The sequence below is a fragment of the Buceros rhinoceros genome, unplaced genomic scaffold (assembly GCF_000710305.1).
Source record: "Buceros rhinoceros silvestris isolate BGI_N320 unplaced genomic scaffold, ASM71030v1 scaffold9292, whole genome shotgun sequence".
Taxonomy (NCBI): domain Eukaryota; kingdom Metazoa; phylum Chordata; class Aves; order Bucerotiformes; family Bucerotidae; genus Buceros; species Buceros rhinoceros.
The window spans coordinates 52-13,350 of NW_010399437.1; the positions used below are offsets into that span (position 1 = coordinate 52).

At 49.3% G+C, this 13,299-nt stretch overlaps 1 protein-coding gene across 1 annotated transcript; it reads left to right on the forward strand.

Moving 5' to 3' along the window:
* The first annotated feature begins 212 nt into the window (after positions 1-212).
* Positions 213-11,982, forward strand: TFRC (transferrin receptor). The gene is made up of 18 exons (XM_010131465.1): positions 213-245; positions 2,047-2,260; positions 2,946-3,168; positions 3,370-3,510; positions 3,674-3,770; positions 4,172-4,291; positions 6,272-6,367; positions 6,539-6,678; positions 7,054-7,223; positions 7,530-7,649; positions 8,261-8,346; positions 8,468-8,531; positions 8,861-8,928; positions 9,324-9,391; positions 9,788-9,869; positions 10,609-10,830; positions 11,319-11,459; positions 11,737-11,982. The coding sequence occupies exons 1-18, from the start codon at positions 213-215 to the stop codon at positions 11,980-11,982; spliced, it is 2,331 nt and encodes a 776-aa protein (XP_010129767.1).
* Positions 11,983-13,299: the final 1,317 nt, after the last annotated feature.

Below are 13,299 nucleotides of genomic sequence, written 5' to 3' on the forward strand. Positions count from 1 at the left end.
TTGCAGTGTTTTTAGGTTGCTTTCAAGGTTGCTGTAGGTTCACTGATACTGTGACTTACACAGAGGCGTGCACGTAAAATCCTTGGGCAAGGGTTGCACAAGTGGCAGTGCTGGATTTCTTACGTTGGGGCAGGGGAACAACCTGATCTGACTTGTTGCATTCTGGACTTCTAGGGTTTTGGCCAAGTTGGTGGGCACTCCTGCAGAAGGCAATGGACCATGCCAGAGCGGCCATTTCTAACTTGGTAAGACACAGTCCCCCTGCGCCGTTTGTCTCTTGGTGGGGCTGACAATACAGCAGAAGAGAAGTTCAACACATCCACGCCTGTGCTGGAGAAGATGACGGATGCAAAGCAGTGTTGGGTGCTGCTGTGTGGGTTGTGAGCCAAACCTCACTGCAGCTAGCTGGCCTTGATAAGGAGGTGGCTGAAGCGGTTCGGTGCTAGTAGGGTTACTGTTAACTGCTGTGATGTCTTGGGTCTCTCAGGAAGCTGATAAGGAGCAGGGGGCAAGCCTTGAACAGTGTTCCAGGAGGAAGTACTGCTGAGGAAGCTGATTAAATGCGTATCAGCACAATCAACAGGGGTGCTATTATGTTACTCTGGGGGTGGGAATTCAACCACAAGTCCAGCCTTTGAATTCGACCTGTACTTTGAAACAAATGTGCAGGACGAGGTAGTTCTGAGTTTGCTCAGCCAAGCCTGTCAGTCCTAGAGAGCTTGGACCCTGCAATGACACTATGCTAGGCCTGCAGATGTGATGATTTGGTCTCTGAACAAGTACGGGGGATCTGTGGGGTTGAGGCATGTCCTCTGCCTTCTGTGAGGGAAGCCAAAGCTATCAAGCAGCTGAGCAGGGAGACTGCTAGGACAGACTGCCATGTTGCCCTTTCTGAAATGTGAGCAGCCAGCCACTTCATTGCGGGTAGCTTGGGCCAGAGTGGAACTGATATTGGTTTAGTTCTGATTAACCAAGCTGGTGTCTGGTCTTCACCTCCAGCCACTGACATGTAGTTTGAGAGTGAGCTGAGAAATGTGGATGAGCTGCTAAGACTGTAATGGGGCTTGGGCACTCAACACCAGCTGCTTGCTTCTCCAGTGCAGAGGAGAGGGACTGCAGCACTGTGGCTCCCAAAACTATTCCTCTGGCTCTTGAGCCACTGTCCTGCCTGTCCCCAGCACAACCATGGCCTCAGGCAAGTGCAGCGGCTCTAATGGAAGCTGAGTGGTTCTGCTCGGTGCCTGGCTATGCCTGGAATTGAGTTTAACTGTCTGATAATCTGAGCACCTGCCTTGTGCGTGGGTTGCTGTTCTGTGGATGGTCAGACTGCATGCTGCAGCTGTTTAGGAAAGAGGGCTGCAGACCAGAAGCTGCTCTGCTTGGGCACTGATAAACACTTGTCAAACAGTTCCAGTCGCTGGTGGGTCTGTGGGGTGTATCCTCAGCTTTTGTGCTAGCTGGGGTAGCAGGATTCCCCGGGGTCATCTCCCTTCAGCCTAGCTGCTTTATAGTACTCCTCGGCAGTGTAATTTGAGAGCAGCCTGGGCAGTTTAACAGAAGGTACTGGATGAGAGTATTTATGTCAAAGTGGATGTAGCTCAAAGGCACAGCCATGGGAGTGTTGCCGTCCCTTTCTTCTGCCCTGATCAAAGCTCCTGTGCGTGAGGCACACGTGTTCAGGTCAGATCAGTGCGCTGTTGATTAAGACCAGGAGTTTCTCTTTCAATCAGCCTTTGGGGGGTTGTGTGGGAAATGCCAGTGCCGTGGGCTGTGTCATATCTGTATGACTTCAAGCCAGACTCTGACCAGTGTGGCGCAGAACTTGTGTGGGGCAAACAGGTACTAAATAGGTTCTAGAGACCTTAAGTGGCTCTGAGTCTAAACTGTCTGTTCAAAGTAGCCAGCCTGACTTGCTGGCAGCCAGCACTGTGCTGGAGCAGTTTCGAATGAACCAGCACTCATTGGTTTAGAGCACAGGTACAGCTGGCTGCAAGGGCTGTAGCCTGAGGTGGCAGGCTCTGCCATTGCATGACTGTCTTTCAACAGTTCAATGGCGAACCATTGTCGTACACACGCTTCAGCGTTGCCCGGCAAACGGATGGAGACAACAGCCACGTGGAGATGCAACTGTCTGCTGATGATGAGGAAGGAGGGGGAATTGAGAGACCAGAGCACCCACATGTCAGCATGTCTCCTCGATGGAGGAGTGGGAAGAACTTCTTCTTCATAGTTATTGCAGCTCTCCTCCTCCTTTTGATTGGTAAGGAAGGGTTGGGAGGGAACCACATGAAATGGATTCCGGTATCGAGCTTACCTGAGGCTGTTAACATTTGAATCTGAATTGATTCAGGAGATAATTAAAGAGCTTGGATTCAGGCTGCAGTCCCTTGTCACTAACTCGTAAGTATCACAGAATCATAGAAGACCAGGTTGGAAGAGACCTCAAGGATCATCTGGTCCAACCTTATGTCTAGTTCAGACTTGTGGTACAGAATTGGCACAAAGAAGTGTGAAGTTTGACAGCAGAACTGTGACTTAGCTAAAGGGCAAACTGGTCCATGTGGCACCTGTACTGGTTTTCCCTCAATTATCTCCTAACAGTTCTCTAGAGGAGTGGGTCAACATATCAGTAAAGCCTCTGGTCCTTGTCCCTCAAAGGTTTTGACACTGCCACTGACCTGAAGTAAGCATTCTCCTTCCCAAGTGCTGCTGGAGGGCCTCTGCCAAGCACAAGATCAGATTTACAGTGTACCTTAAAACGTGCCAGCTCAGGCAAAATGTCAGGCCACATATTCCTGTCCGTTCTTAGGTATGCCAGCTTGTCAAAAATGGCGTGAGAGTAGAGATGCATCTTAACCCTGGAGCTGCTTTGAGTGCACTTGTGTGGCGTGGGTCTGGTTTAGGCATCTTTCTGCAGCACAAAGAAGTACCTGTTCTGTCCGTAGGGTTTCTGATGGGCTACTTGAGTTATCGTGGACGAATGCAGAAGGCCAGCAGGTGTCTGGATGGAAGTAGTGGGTGTGAGATGACTCCTACTGCATCCTACTTAATGGATGATGATGAAACTGAGGAAGAAGAGGTTCCTGGACCACGTATCATGTACTGGCCTGAGCTCAAAAAGCTGTTGTCAGAGAAGCTGTCAGCTGGAAATCTTGAGGTCTGCTTGAGGTAACAGTTCCAGAAAGCTAAGAGAGGCACAGCCTGTGAGCAGAACTCAAGCTTCTTTGGAGAACAAGGGCCTTAAAGATATTATGGGGTGGCATGTGGTTAAAGATGGGTTTAAATGGCCCATTCAGCTTGGGTTTACAGGCTGGAGCACTGCAGTGCAACCTGGTGCTGGAGTGTAAGCTGTACATCTGTTACTTACAGGCAAAGAGACAAATCATCTTTTGAAGCTGGGCAGAGCGAAGATGAGAACACTGCCAGCTACATCCACGAAGAGTTCACCCGCTTCGGCTTGGATACAGTGTGGAACGATGAGCACTACATCAGGCTGCAGGTCAAAGGCAGGTATGTTAATGAAGAGATGCAGATCTCTTCCTTACTGCGTGGATATCTGTAGTGTTGAGCAAACAAATGCTTTCTGCTGAAGGCACAGACTGAAACGTGGGAGCTGGTTAAATACGGAGTTCACATGTGAAAGAAAATAACACTGTCTCTTTACATTTAACAGTGACAACAACAACTTGTCTATTCTGGAAAATGGTAGAGAGGTGGTACTGGAGAGTCCCAGGGAATACGTGGCATACAGCAAGAATGACTCGGTTACTGTAAGTGACTCCAAAAAGATCCTGGAAACGTGTTTGCGAATTTAGCAGGTGGCAATGTCCAAAATATGTCCCTTCAAGATAGGGAGTGTGTAAAGCCCTCCCCAGTTAGAGCTGAGGGTGGTGTTGGAGAGAGTGGGGTGAGGAGTTGGGACCACTTAGTTGGTTTGGTTTTGTTTTTTTTTTCTTCAGCAAGATGCAGAAGTAACTATTTAAACTTCTCTGCTGGGATCTAGACCAGATCCTCTCCTCCAACAGGCATGTTGCATGTGATCAGAGTTTACATTGCTGAGCTTGAGCTCCCTGCCGTTAATGGGAGTCACTGTTAACGTGATTCTGCAGGCTGTTTCACGTATCTTACTGAGGCAGGACTGCTGCATTTATAACTAGTGTTTCTGTTCCAGGGCAAACCAGTCTTTGTGAACTATGGAATGAAAGATGATTTTAAGCAGGTACATCAGAGTGTTTCACTGAATGGAACTATAGTCATCTTCAAAGCTGGAAAAATAACCCTTGCTGAGAAGGTAAGCGGTCTGTGCCTCAAAGCCTGGCCAAACTTGGCATCAGGAAGCTATAACTTCCTCCTCTTTGAGGCACAGAGGTGCGTCTTTGTTCAGGTCTCTAGAACTTGTGTATGTAAGCTTATCCCTACAGGTCCAGTCTTGCTTGTTTGCACTAAGCCTCCATGTGCAGGTCTGGACACCAAGGCTGAACAGAGCTGCTTACTGTTTGTGGTGGAGGAGTTCTTGGCCTCTGGCAGTCTTGCTGGAACAGCCAAGCATCTGGAGAGATGGAGCTGGGAGGCAAAGGGAGGCAGCCTAGGAGCCACAGGGCTCAGAGCTGGCTGGTGTTGCTAGATGCAGCAATAAGGCTGATAGAAGCAGAACAGCCTTGCCACCAGAGCACCTCTTGCTGCTTCAACCACATACTTCCAAAGCTTGGTTGCAGCATCTCACTTGGGTCCTTGCTGTCCATTTGCTTGGACCAAGTGAAGGTGTTGGCATTGCATGCCCAGTCAGCTGCCCAGTGTGATACTGTAATGTCTCTGTAGCCAGTAGAACTGAACAGCCAAGCAGCCTAAAGGATCCAGGTCCTTCTGTACACCAGTCTGTTCTAGAGCTGACCCAGAGCTGCCCTTCTTCATATGTGTGCTCCTGGGCAGACTGGGAACTTTACAGTCATCCTCCGCCTGTCTGCATCAGATACAGAAAAGTGCTTCTGCAAGGGGTGCTTCTGGTTCTCCAGTCCCCTTCCCACTTTTCAGACTGGTGTCTAGCCTTGCAAAGGTGTCTGTACCGGTGCCTGTCAGAGGCAGATGGGTGCATTGAACAGGGACCTGATGTTAAGGGTCAAGGGACCAAGGCAGTGATAACTATAATAACTCCTCGAGTTCCTTAACGATTCCGTCTGCCTTGCTAGAGGCAGAAGGGGTTTAAGGGGAAAGAAGAAATTCACACCTCGGTCTGCGTTTGGGAAACTGAAACAAACTTTTAATAACCAATAAAACCACACAGCTATACACTACTGTATATATGTAGGCACAAACCGAGAAAGGGGGGAAAAAAAACGAAGAAGAAAGGACTTAGATAACCACAGTTCTTAACAGTCCTGTTCAAGGTCAGTGCTCTTGGCAGGCACCCAGCAGCGAGGTGGGAGTGAAGGCCTTTGCAGCTGCTCTCAGGCAGAGAAAGCAAAATCCTTCCCGTGGCAAGACGGGGCGGGAGAAACTCCTGCGCAGCAAGTAAACCACAGGGAAAAACTCCCTGCACGAAACCGCTGGGAGTCCGGATGTCTCAGACGAGACTCGCGGCAGGAATAGTTCGAAGTCCGTGATCCTCAGGTCCCCTGGGGGTGCAGGCCCAGTCGTTCCACAGGTCGGGCCTAGTGGGGCCTGGTCGGGCCAGCAGAGTCGCAGCAGTCCCCCCTCCGTGCAGCTGTCCAGAGCCCAAGAGAGCGACACTCCCCCGGCCTGCTGCTTTTAAAGGCTCCCAATGTAACGTTACGTTCACCTGACTCCCTTAACCAGTTAAATGCAGAATTATTGTACTGCACGGAATAATTCTATTTGTCCATTACCCAAAACAAGGAAGCTTCAGCTCAAACCAGGACACCTGACTAGGTCACTCTGCATGTATTTTCCATGTGAACACGAGCCTCCAGTGGCTGCTCATCTTTTCTGGAGACTAACCTAATCTTGGGAGAACAGGAGGAGCATAATCCAAGTTAAATTACATCTTTCTTGTAACCTGCCCTGAGCTGCAGGAGTAGGGTGAGGCACTAACGATGGAGTGTCCTAACTGTTGTGTAAGACACACTCTGCTTGGAGTAGGACTGAGCTGCTGGTATTCAGCTTCTTTGTGTATCTGTCACTGAGGCAGCAGTTAAAATCTGTTGTGGGGTTGGGTGTTGAGGAGCACAACCCTTCACACTCTCACTCCATGTATGTGCCTTAATTTCCCTTGCTTGCAGTGCAGAAGCGCAGTTAATGTTCCTCTTTGCTTTAGGTTGCAAACGCCAAAGACGCAGGAGCAGTTGGTGCCCTGATGTACCTGGACCCCTACGATTACGGGGGGGCAGGTGATCTTATCCCCTTTGGACATGTGAGTATGCAGCTGGCTCCCCTGTTTGCTGTTCTCGTGAACCTTTCTCACTGGACTGCTGGCTGCAGCAGTCCTTCTGCAGGCCTCTGGCTCAGCAGTGCTTTGTGCCCTTCTGTGGATGAAAGCTGTTGGGCTCCTCTGAGACTTGAGGACTCCTCTTGCTTTTCACAGGCCCATCTTGGAACTGGAGACCCTTACACCCCAGGCTTTCCTTCTTTCAACCACACCCAGTTCCCACCAGTGGAATCTTCTGGATTACCTCGCATTGTTGTCCAGACTATCTCTAGCAGCGCAGCAAGCCAGCTGTTCAGGTAACTGTTTCTCCTGGCCTGCAGGCTAGGCTTTGCTGCCGTGACCCCCTTGCAGGGGTGAGGATGGTGTGAGGTGCTGCGAGCCCAGGGCGCTCTCTGCTGCTCCCTGCTGTGTATCGTGGGCAGCAGTTTCTGGAACCAGCTGGAGAAATACCGCTTGTGTCCATGGCTCATGTCTTAAAGACTGAATTTAATCTAGTGTTGGATTCCTCTTGGCCTCTGCATCCTGCCTTAGTGGTAGAGGACTGCAAGCTGTTTGCTGAGCAGGCTCTGAACAAGGCTGCACCTGCAGTTGCAGCCTTGCTTTTCTCACAGGATGGCTAAATGAGGTCAGAGCTGGATAATGAGTTCAAAGGATCTCTATTTTTCCCTCAGGAGAATGGATGGAGGGGGATGTCCTTCAGATTGGAAGAGTGCAATCATGGAATGTAAAATGACATCAGGAAGCACAAACAACATAACAGTGAAACTGAGCGTGGGCAACGTCATGGTGAACAGGAAGATTCTGAATATCTTTGGTGCTATCAAGGGATTTGAAGAACCAGGTAACAACAACTGCCTTGTGGCTCAGTCTTGAGGGAACCCTTCCTCTTCTGTGATGATCAGAACACGATAGTTGCTTCCAGACAGACACAACCACTTCCTCAGCAGAAGCAAGACCCTTCCCTAAGGGTCAAGGAGAAAGCTGAACCATGCTACCTAGGAAAGCCTAAATGAAAGCAAGCAGTGTGCCACATTCAGGGGTCAGACACCATACTCGATTCCTAGTAGAGAAGCTTAAAGCTGCTCTTCTGATAAATGGTGTTTGCAACCTGAAACTTGCAGCTCAGATGTTGATGTCTCCTTTATAGATCGGTATGTTGTGATCGGAGCCCAGAGAGACTCCTGGGGTCCAGGAGCGGCCAAGGCTGGTGTTGGAACTGCCATGTTGTTGGAACTTGCTCGTGTGATCTCAGACATAGTGAAAAATGGTAAATATTTGTGCAGAAAAGCATGGGAGTGGGAGGTGATGCAGGTTTAGCTCTGTGTGTGTCAACATTGGAGAGAACCCAGTTGCAAAATAATCCTTAGGGAATCTGTTAAAGCTTCCTGCGAAGCTATTACTTGTCTAACATAGACAATTTGTCTGCAGTGAGTGCTTGCTTGTGAGGGGCTGCCTGCTTGTATCTGTTATGGCTTGATGCAAGAATGTCGTTGGATAACACACAATGCAGACAGCAAATGCAAGCTCTCTGCTGCACAGCCACGGCTGAAGGCGGGAAAATACCAAGTGGCTGACCAGTTGGAGCAGTGGGGGCTGCGTGGTGGCACTTAGTGCATGTGCTCTTGTCTCCAGGGTTAATTTTGGGTTCAGGCAGCTAAACAAAAAAGGGGGGAAATGCAGGCAGCGTAGCTTTCCTACACAGTTCTGCAGCTTGGGAGGGCAGAGTACAGTGTCCATGCAGCCACTAGTGTGCGTGTTTGTCTGCAGCAGCCAGAATGCTTCAGTTCTGAGGAGCAGGTGACTTGTCAAGCCAGGCCCTCAGTGCTAACCTACACCTTCATGGGGGAAGGGCAGACATCTCCATCTCTTTCTTTGCAGGTGGCTACAAACCAAGGCGCAGCATCATCTTCGCTAGCTGGAGTGCAGGAGACTTTGGAGCTGTGGGTGCTACAGAATGGCTGGAGGTACTGTTTCTCTATAGACTTTGGTGTGATGACTGTGCAGTTGTGATTTCCTGTTCCTGTGGATTAAAGATCCTGGAATTGTACTGCTACTGGTCATCTTAAAATACTTCTTTTGTTCTAGGGGTACTCTGCCACCCTGCATGCCAAAGCTTTCACTTACATTAACTTGGATGGTGCAGTCCTAGGTAAGCTACTATTAAGTTTCTTGAAACTGAGCGGGTCCAGAATAGCTTGACAGACATCCCTTAATCTCCAGGAATGGGGGCTGTGCCAGAGGTTGATGCTGGGTTTGGCTAAAGACTGGCACGATTCCATTTATTCTGTTGTCATTGAAGTTGAGAGGTTGCTGCAGCTTGAGTCAGAAGGAGGCAGCTCTGCTAGGTCCCAGTAGACTGTCCTGTGTCCATTGAACTGATCAAGCTGTAGATCAGCTGTTGCTTAATCACAGGGCTGAGCAGCAATAGCAGTAGTTGCTAATCGTGCCAGCATGTCAAACACCCTTCCTGTTTTTCAGGCTTCAACGACATGAAGATTTCTGCTAGCCCATTGCTGTACACGTTGCTGGACAGAACTCTGAAGGGGGTGAGTTGAAAGGTGTTGGGCTAATCAAGATGACTGTGGTTTTAAGGAGGAACCTTAAAGTGAGAGTGGCCAGAGCTGTGCTGGATTACTTTCCCCAGCTGGCACCTTCAGAGAAGAAAGCCCCATTAAGGAAAAAGGGCTGAGATGCTCTGAAAGGCCCTGCCTGAAGTCAGCTGGGCTCTGGGAATGGCAGTTCACCCATGCAGAATCTCAAATCAGCAAATGCCACGGTTCAGTGGGAGGTGAATGTGAGTCCTGCATGAACCATGCCTGTGTGGAGAAAGGACAGGGGAGCACACCTGAATCTAGCATCCGTGCAGCAATGCAAGCTCCAGGATGGTCTGGAAGCCCAAGCAGAGGTCAGAACCAATGCAGTGACTGTCGTTTCTGTGCAGGTGAAGGACCCAGCAAGGGATTCGAGAAGTCTGTACGACAGAGTTGGCTCTGACTGGGTAAAAACAGTGTAAGTAATGTCATCCTGCTCTTTGGGAAAGCAGATCTCCATTTCAATAAAAGAACAAACTAAATGGCTTCTGCTTTTTATGCTGGAGTGTCATACCGCTGTCTAGGCTGGGCTCTACCTGCTGCAGTGAGATAGCTAGTGTTACACTGTTCACACTTGCGTGTGCTTAGTGCTGCCCCAGGCTGCCTGTAGGCAGCCTTAGACCCCTTTTGTAGGGCAAGAACAGCCTTGTACAAATTCTGGTGACCAGAAATGGACAAGCAGTCCTCAGCACTGAGCTTGGACTCCTTGCCAAAACCAGTCTTGTCTAGACAGGATAGTCCAATTGGCTTGGAGCTTCAACTTGTAGCTTTTCTCCAAACCAGTTGCTAACTGCTTGATACTTGACTTTTGCAGTGTTCCCCTGGGTCTGGATAATGCTGCGTTCCCTTTCCTGACCTATTCGGGAATCCCGGTGGTTTCCTTTGGTTTCTACAATGTAAGTGTTGTCTGCCTGCCTAGTGTACTCATTCAGTGGGGAGTGCTAGAAGGATACCTGCTCTCCAGGATGGCAGAGCATAAGATGCTGTTTCAAGCTGATTGTCTATGCAAGAGCCTCTCTGGGGAAGGCAGTGCAGCCTGTGGACCTGGTGGCTGTGACAGTCCTTGCTGCTGCTGGGGCACAGTTGGTCTACAGTCTGTTCCAGAGTGCTGAACACCCATGGTTTGCTTGGAGGGGAGGCAATTGCTCTTCTGGAGGCTCAGATGTCAGCGATTTAGAAACCAGAAGCACTAGAGAGACACCAAGCTGTTGGTGCTTCAGTGAAAGACATACTACAGCCTGCTGGTCGGTGAGCAAAGCGCACTGTGGGGGAGCAGTGCTGATGCCCAGAACAAGTTCAGGTCTGCTGCTGCAGCTGGGGCTGACAAAAAGGACATTAGCCAAGCAGGCATGCAGCTGGGAGCCTTTCTAATAACAGCTTTCCCTGCGTGTGAATGCTAGGGTTTTGTGTCAGACTTGTTCCACAAAAAACCTTGAGTTATCCCACCCAGAAGGGACACAGATGAGATGCAGGACCTTCATTCCCCTGTGCTTTGAATTTTTGCCACTTGAATCTCGTTACTTAGCAGCACAAGGAGATGGCATGTGGTAGAAGTAGCAAGCAAACTAGTGGGCGGTGAAAAGGTCTTAGCTGGAGAAGTGCTCTTGCTTAATTTAAATGCCTTCTTTCTTGCAGAAAGACAAGGAATATCCCTTCTTGAGCACTATTTGGGACACTGTGGACAACCTGAAGAAGGCTGGCAATTTGTATCCTTTTATGCGTGCTGCTGCAGAAGTTGCTGGACAAATAGCTCTCAGGCTGACCCATGATCATGAGCTCTTCTTGGACTTTGAGAGATATGATGAAGAATTGTTGGACATCCAGGAGAAGTTTTCGGAGTACGATGAGGATGTGAAGGTAAGAAGGGCTCCAAGTGCACCAAATCCCGGGAGTCTGTTATGGACCCATGTGCAAATTAAGGCTCTGCTGCCACATCTTCCTTTGGGGCATGAGAGTATAGCAAGATGTGACCTGAATTGATGTTCCTTACAGAGCATAGAGGCTGTGACAGACAGGTTTAGCTAACATGGCTGCGGTGATCTCTTGAGGAAGTGGAGGGGGATGGTTCCACATCTAGTTACCGTTCACAGCAGCTTTGCATCTCATTTGCATCCTGCCAAAAGCCTGAAGAAACTGTGGGTGGGGAGAAATGTCACTGAGCTCAGTGACCTCAGAAAAGCCTGCCAGGAACTTGCTCTGCTACTCAGTTAAACTGGGAGGAAAAAAAAAAAAAAAACAACAAAAAACAAACAACCCACCAAAACCAAACAAACCCCAACACTTTCTCTTGGTAAGAGAGCAGCAAAAGAAGAAAATCAGGTTTGCTAACAGCTCCTCCCTCACAGAAACTGGGGCTGACCTTGAACTGGCTGTATTTTGCCCGTGGTGACTTCCATCGAGCTACAGAGGCACTGAGAAGAGACATTGCAAACAGCGACAAGGAAAACAGGGTCATCCGCAGAGCCCTGGATGACAGGATCATGAAGGTGGGTATCTACAACTGGTTTTCCTTTCTTCAAGTGCTGGCTGGGATTGGCCCCTTCCTTAGGAGCCGTGGGCACTACGCAGACCAGTATCCGTTCTGCTTGCTCAGTGTCAGTGTGTCTCACTTCTGTGCTTGCTCTTGGGAGAGGGTCTGGCCCTTGCAGAGCTGCTGTGGGAAAGGGCTGCGTGGGGATCAGAGGTTGGGAGCTCGTGGGGCAGATTAAGAAAGAAAAACAGGGCAGGTGGGAGTATAACCCTGAATTTGCATCTCTACTGCAGGTGGAGTATGACTTTCTCTCCCCGTACCTCTCGCCCAAAGACGTTCCGTTTCGCCACATCTTCTTCGGCAAAGGCTCCCACACCCTGCAGAGTCTGCTGGAGACCCTGAAGCTGCTGCAAACCCGCGGCAGAGCGGCAGTGGATGTGGATATGCTGAAAGAGCAGCTGGCCCTGGCAACCTGGACCATTAAAGGGGCTGCCAATGCCTTAGCGGGTGATGTCTGGAATACAGACAACGAATTCTAGACACAGCAAACACCTGGTTAAGGTACAGGGTTAGGGAAACCCACTCCCTAACATGGCATTATTTTTCCATAGATTTTCTGGCAACAAATCTTTTTTTGACCAAAGTTGAGCATAAAATCTCACCTTGACAAATTCACAGGAGGCAGTTTTAAAGCAGGTACTAAGACTACCACAATCTCCTCTGACCAGGCTTCCATCTGACCACAGTGCAAACCAGTTACATACAGCTACCCCCTAACCTAAACCCTAACCCCAGTCACTTCCAGTCCAAACTAGTCATGGCTTACTCTCCAGTGTACTTGAAAACTAATAGCTCAGGTGACTCCTGAACCGGTACCTTGAGTGGGGAGGTACCTCATCTGTTTAGGGTTTTATTGCGGGCCCCCTAAACCTAGCAACAAAATGGGGAATGGATTCTTCTTTAACGCTTGTGTTGAGGATCCCTTCCCTGGCAAGGAGCTGCAGAGACCAACCTGTAGTTCAAAAATAAAACAACCTAGTGATGGCCCGCAAGCTCTGAAGTGCCCAGCTTGCCTTCGCTCAACAGCAGGGTCCCAGCAACATCTCAGAGGCTTGCTTCTGCCATGGCAGGTTGCGATACCCAGGGAAAATGACCCAAAGATTATCTTATGTCCCCTCTATATCCTTAGCTGGCACCTCGGCGGCTCCTGCAGCATTGAGAAATGGCTCTTCTAGACTGGCACTTCAGACCTTGCTGCTCTGGGGCCCTGTGTGAAACCGAGTCTCTTGCTGGCCAAACCCTGTTTGACTGATGCCATTTTGCAGGATGGCGCTTGTTTGGCACTGAGATATTTATTTGTTTGTTTATTTATCAGTGACAGCGTTCACTATAAATGATGTGTTTTTTTTATAGAAGATAATTATCGGAAGCAGTGCCTTCCATAATTATGACAGTTATACTGTCGTTTTTGAATAAAGCAGCATCTGCTATTACAATCAAACATGATACTGGAACTTTGCATTTAAAATAATTTGAACAGGCCCCCCCCAAAAAAAAAGTTTTTGAAAACTAGCAATTAAGCTTTCTGTGGCAAAAACACCCCTCTGGAAGAAAATTATAAAAAAGATGTAAAGATGTAAACCTGGTAGCAAGTCTCCGGATTGTGCTCCAAAGTGATCTTTGAAATGCTGAAACTCCGTGTGGAAACTCAGATATTAGAGATTTGGCTTCCCTGTGGTGTCTGTGCCCCTCTGTGGGATTCAGACCCCCTCTTTGCCCACCTTTCTGGCTGCATGCGTGCATGGGGAGCACAGCCTTCTCCTGGCCCCGGCGGAGGGCCTCGCATATAGCCCCCC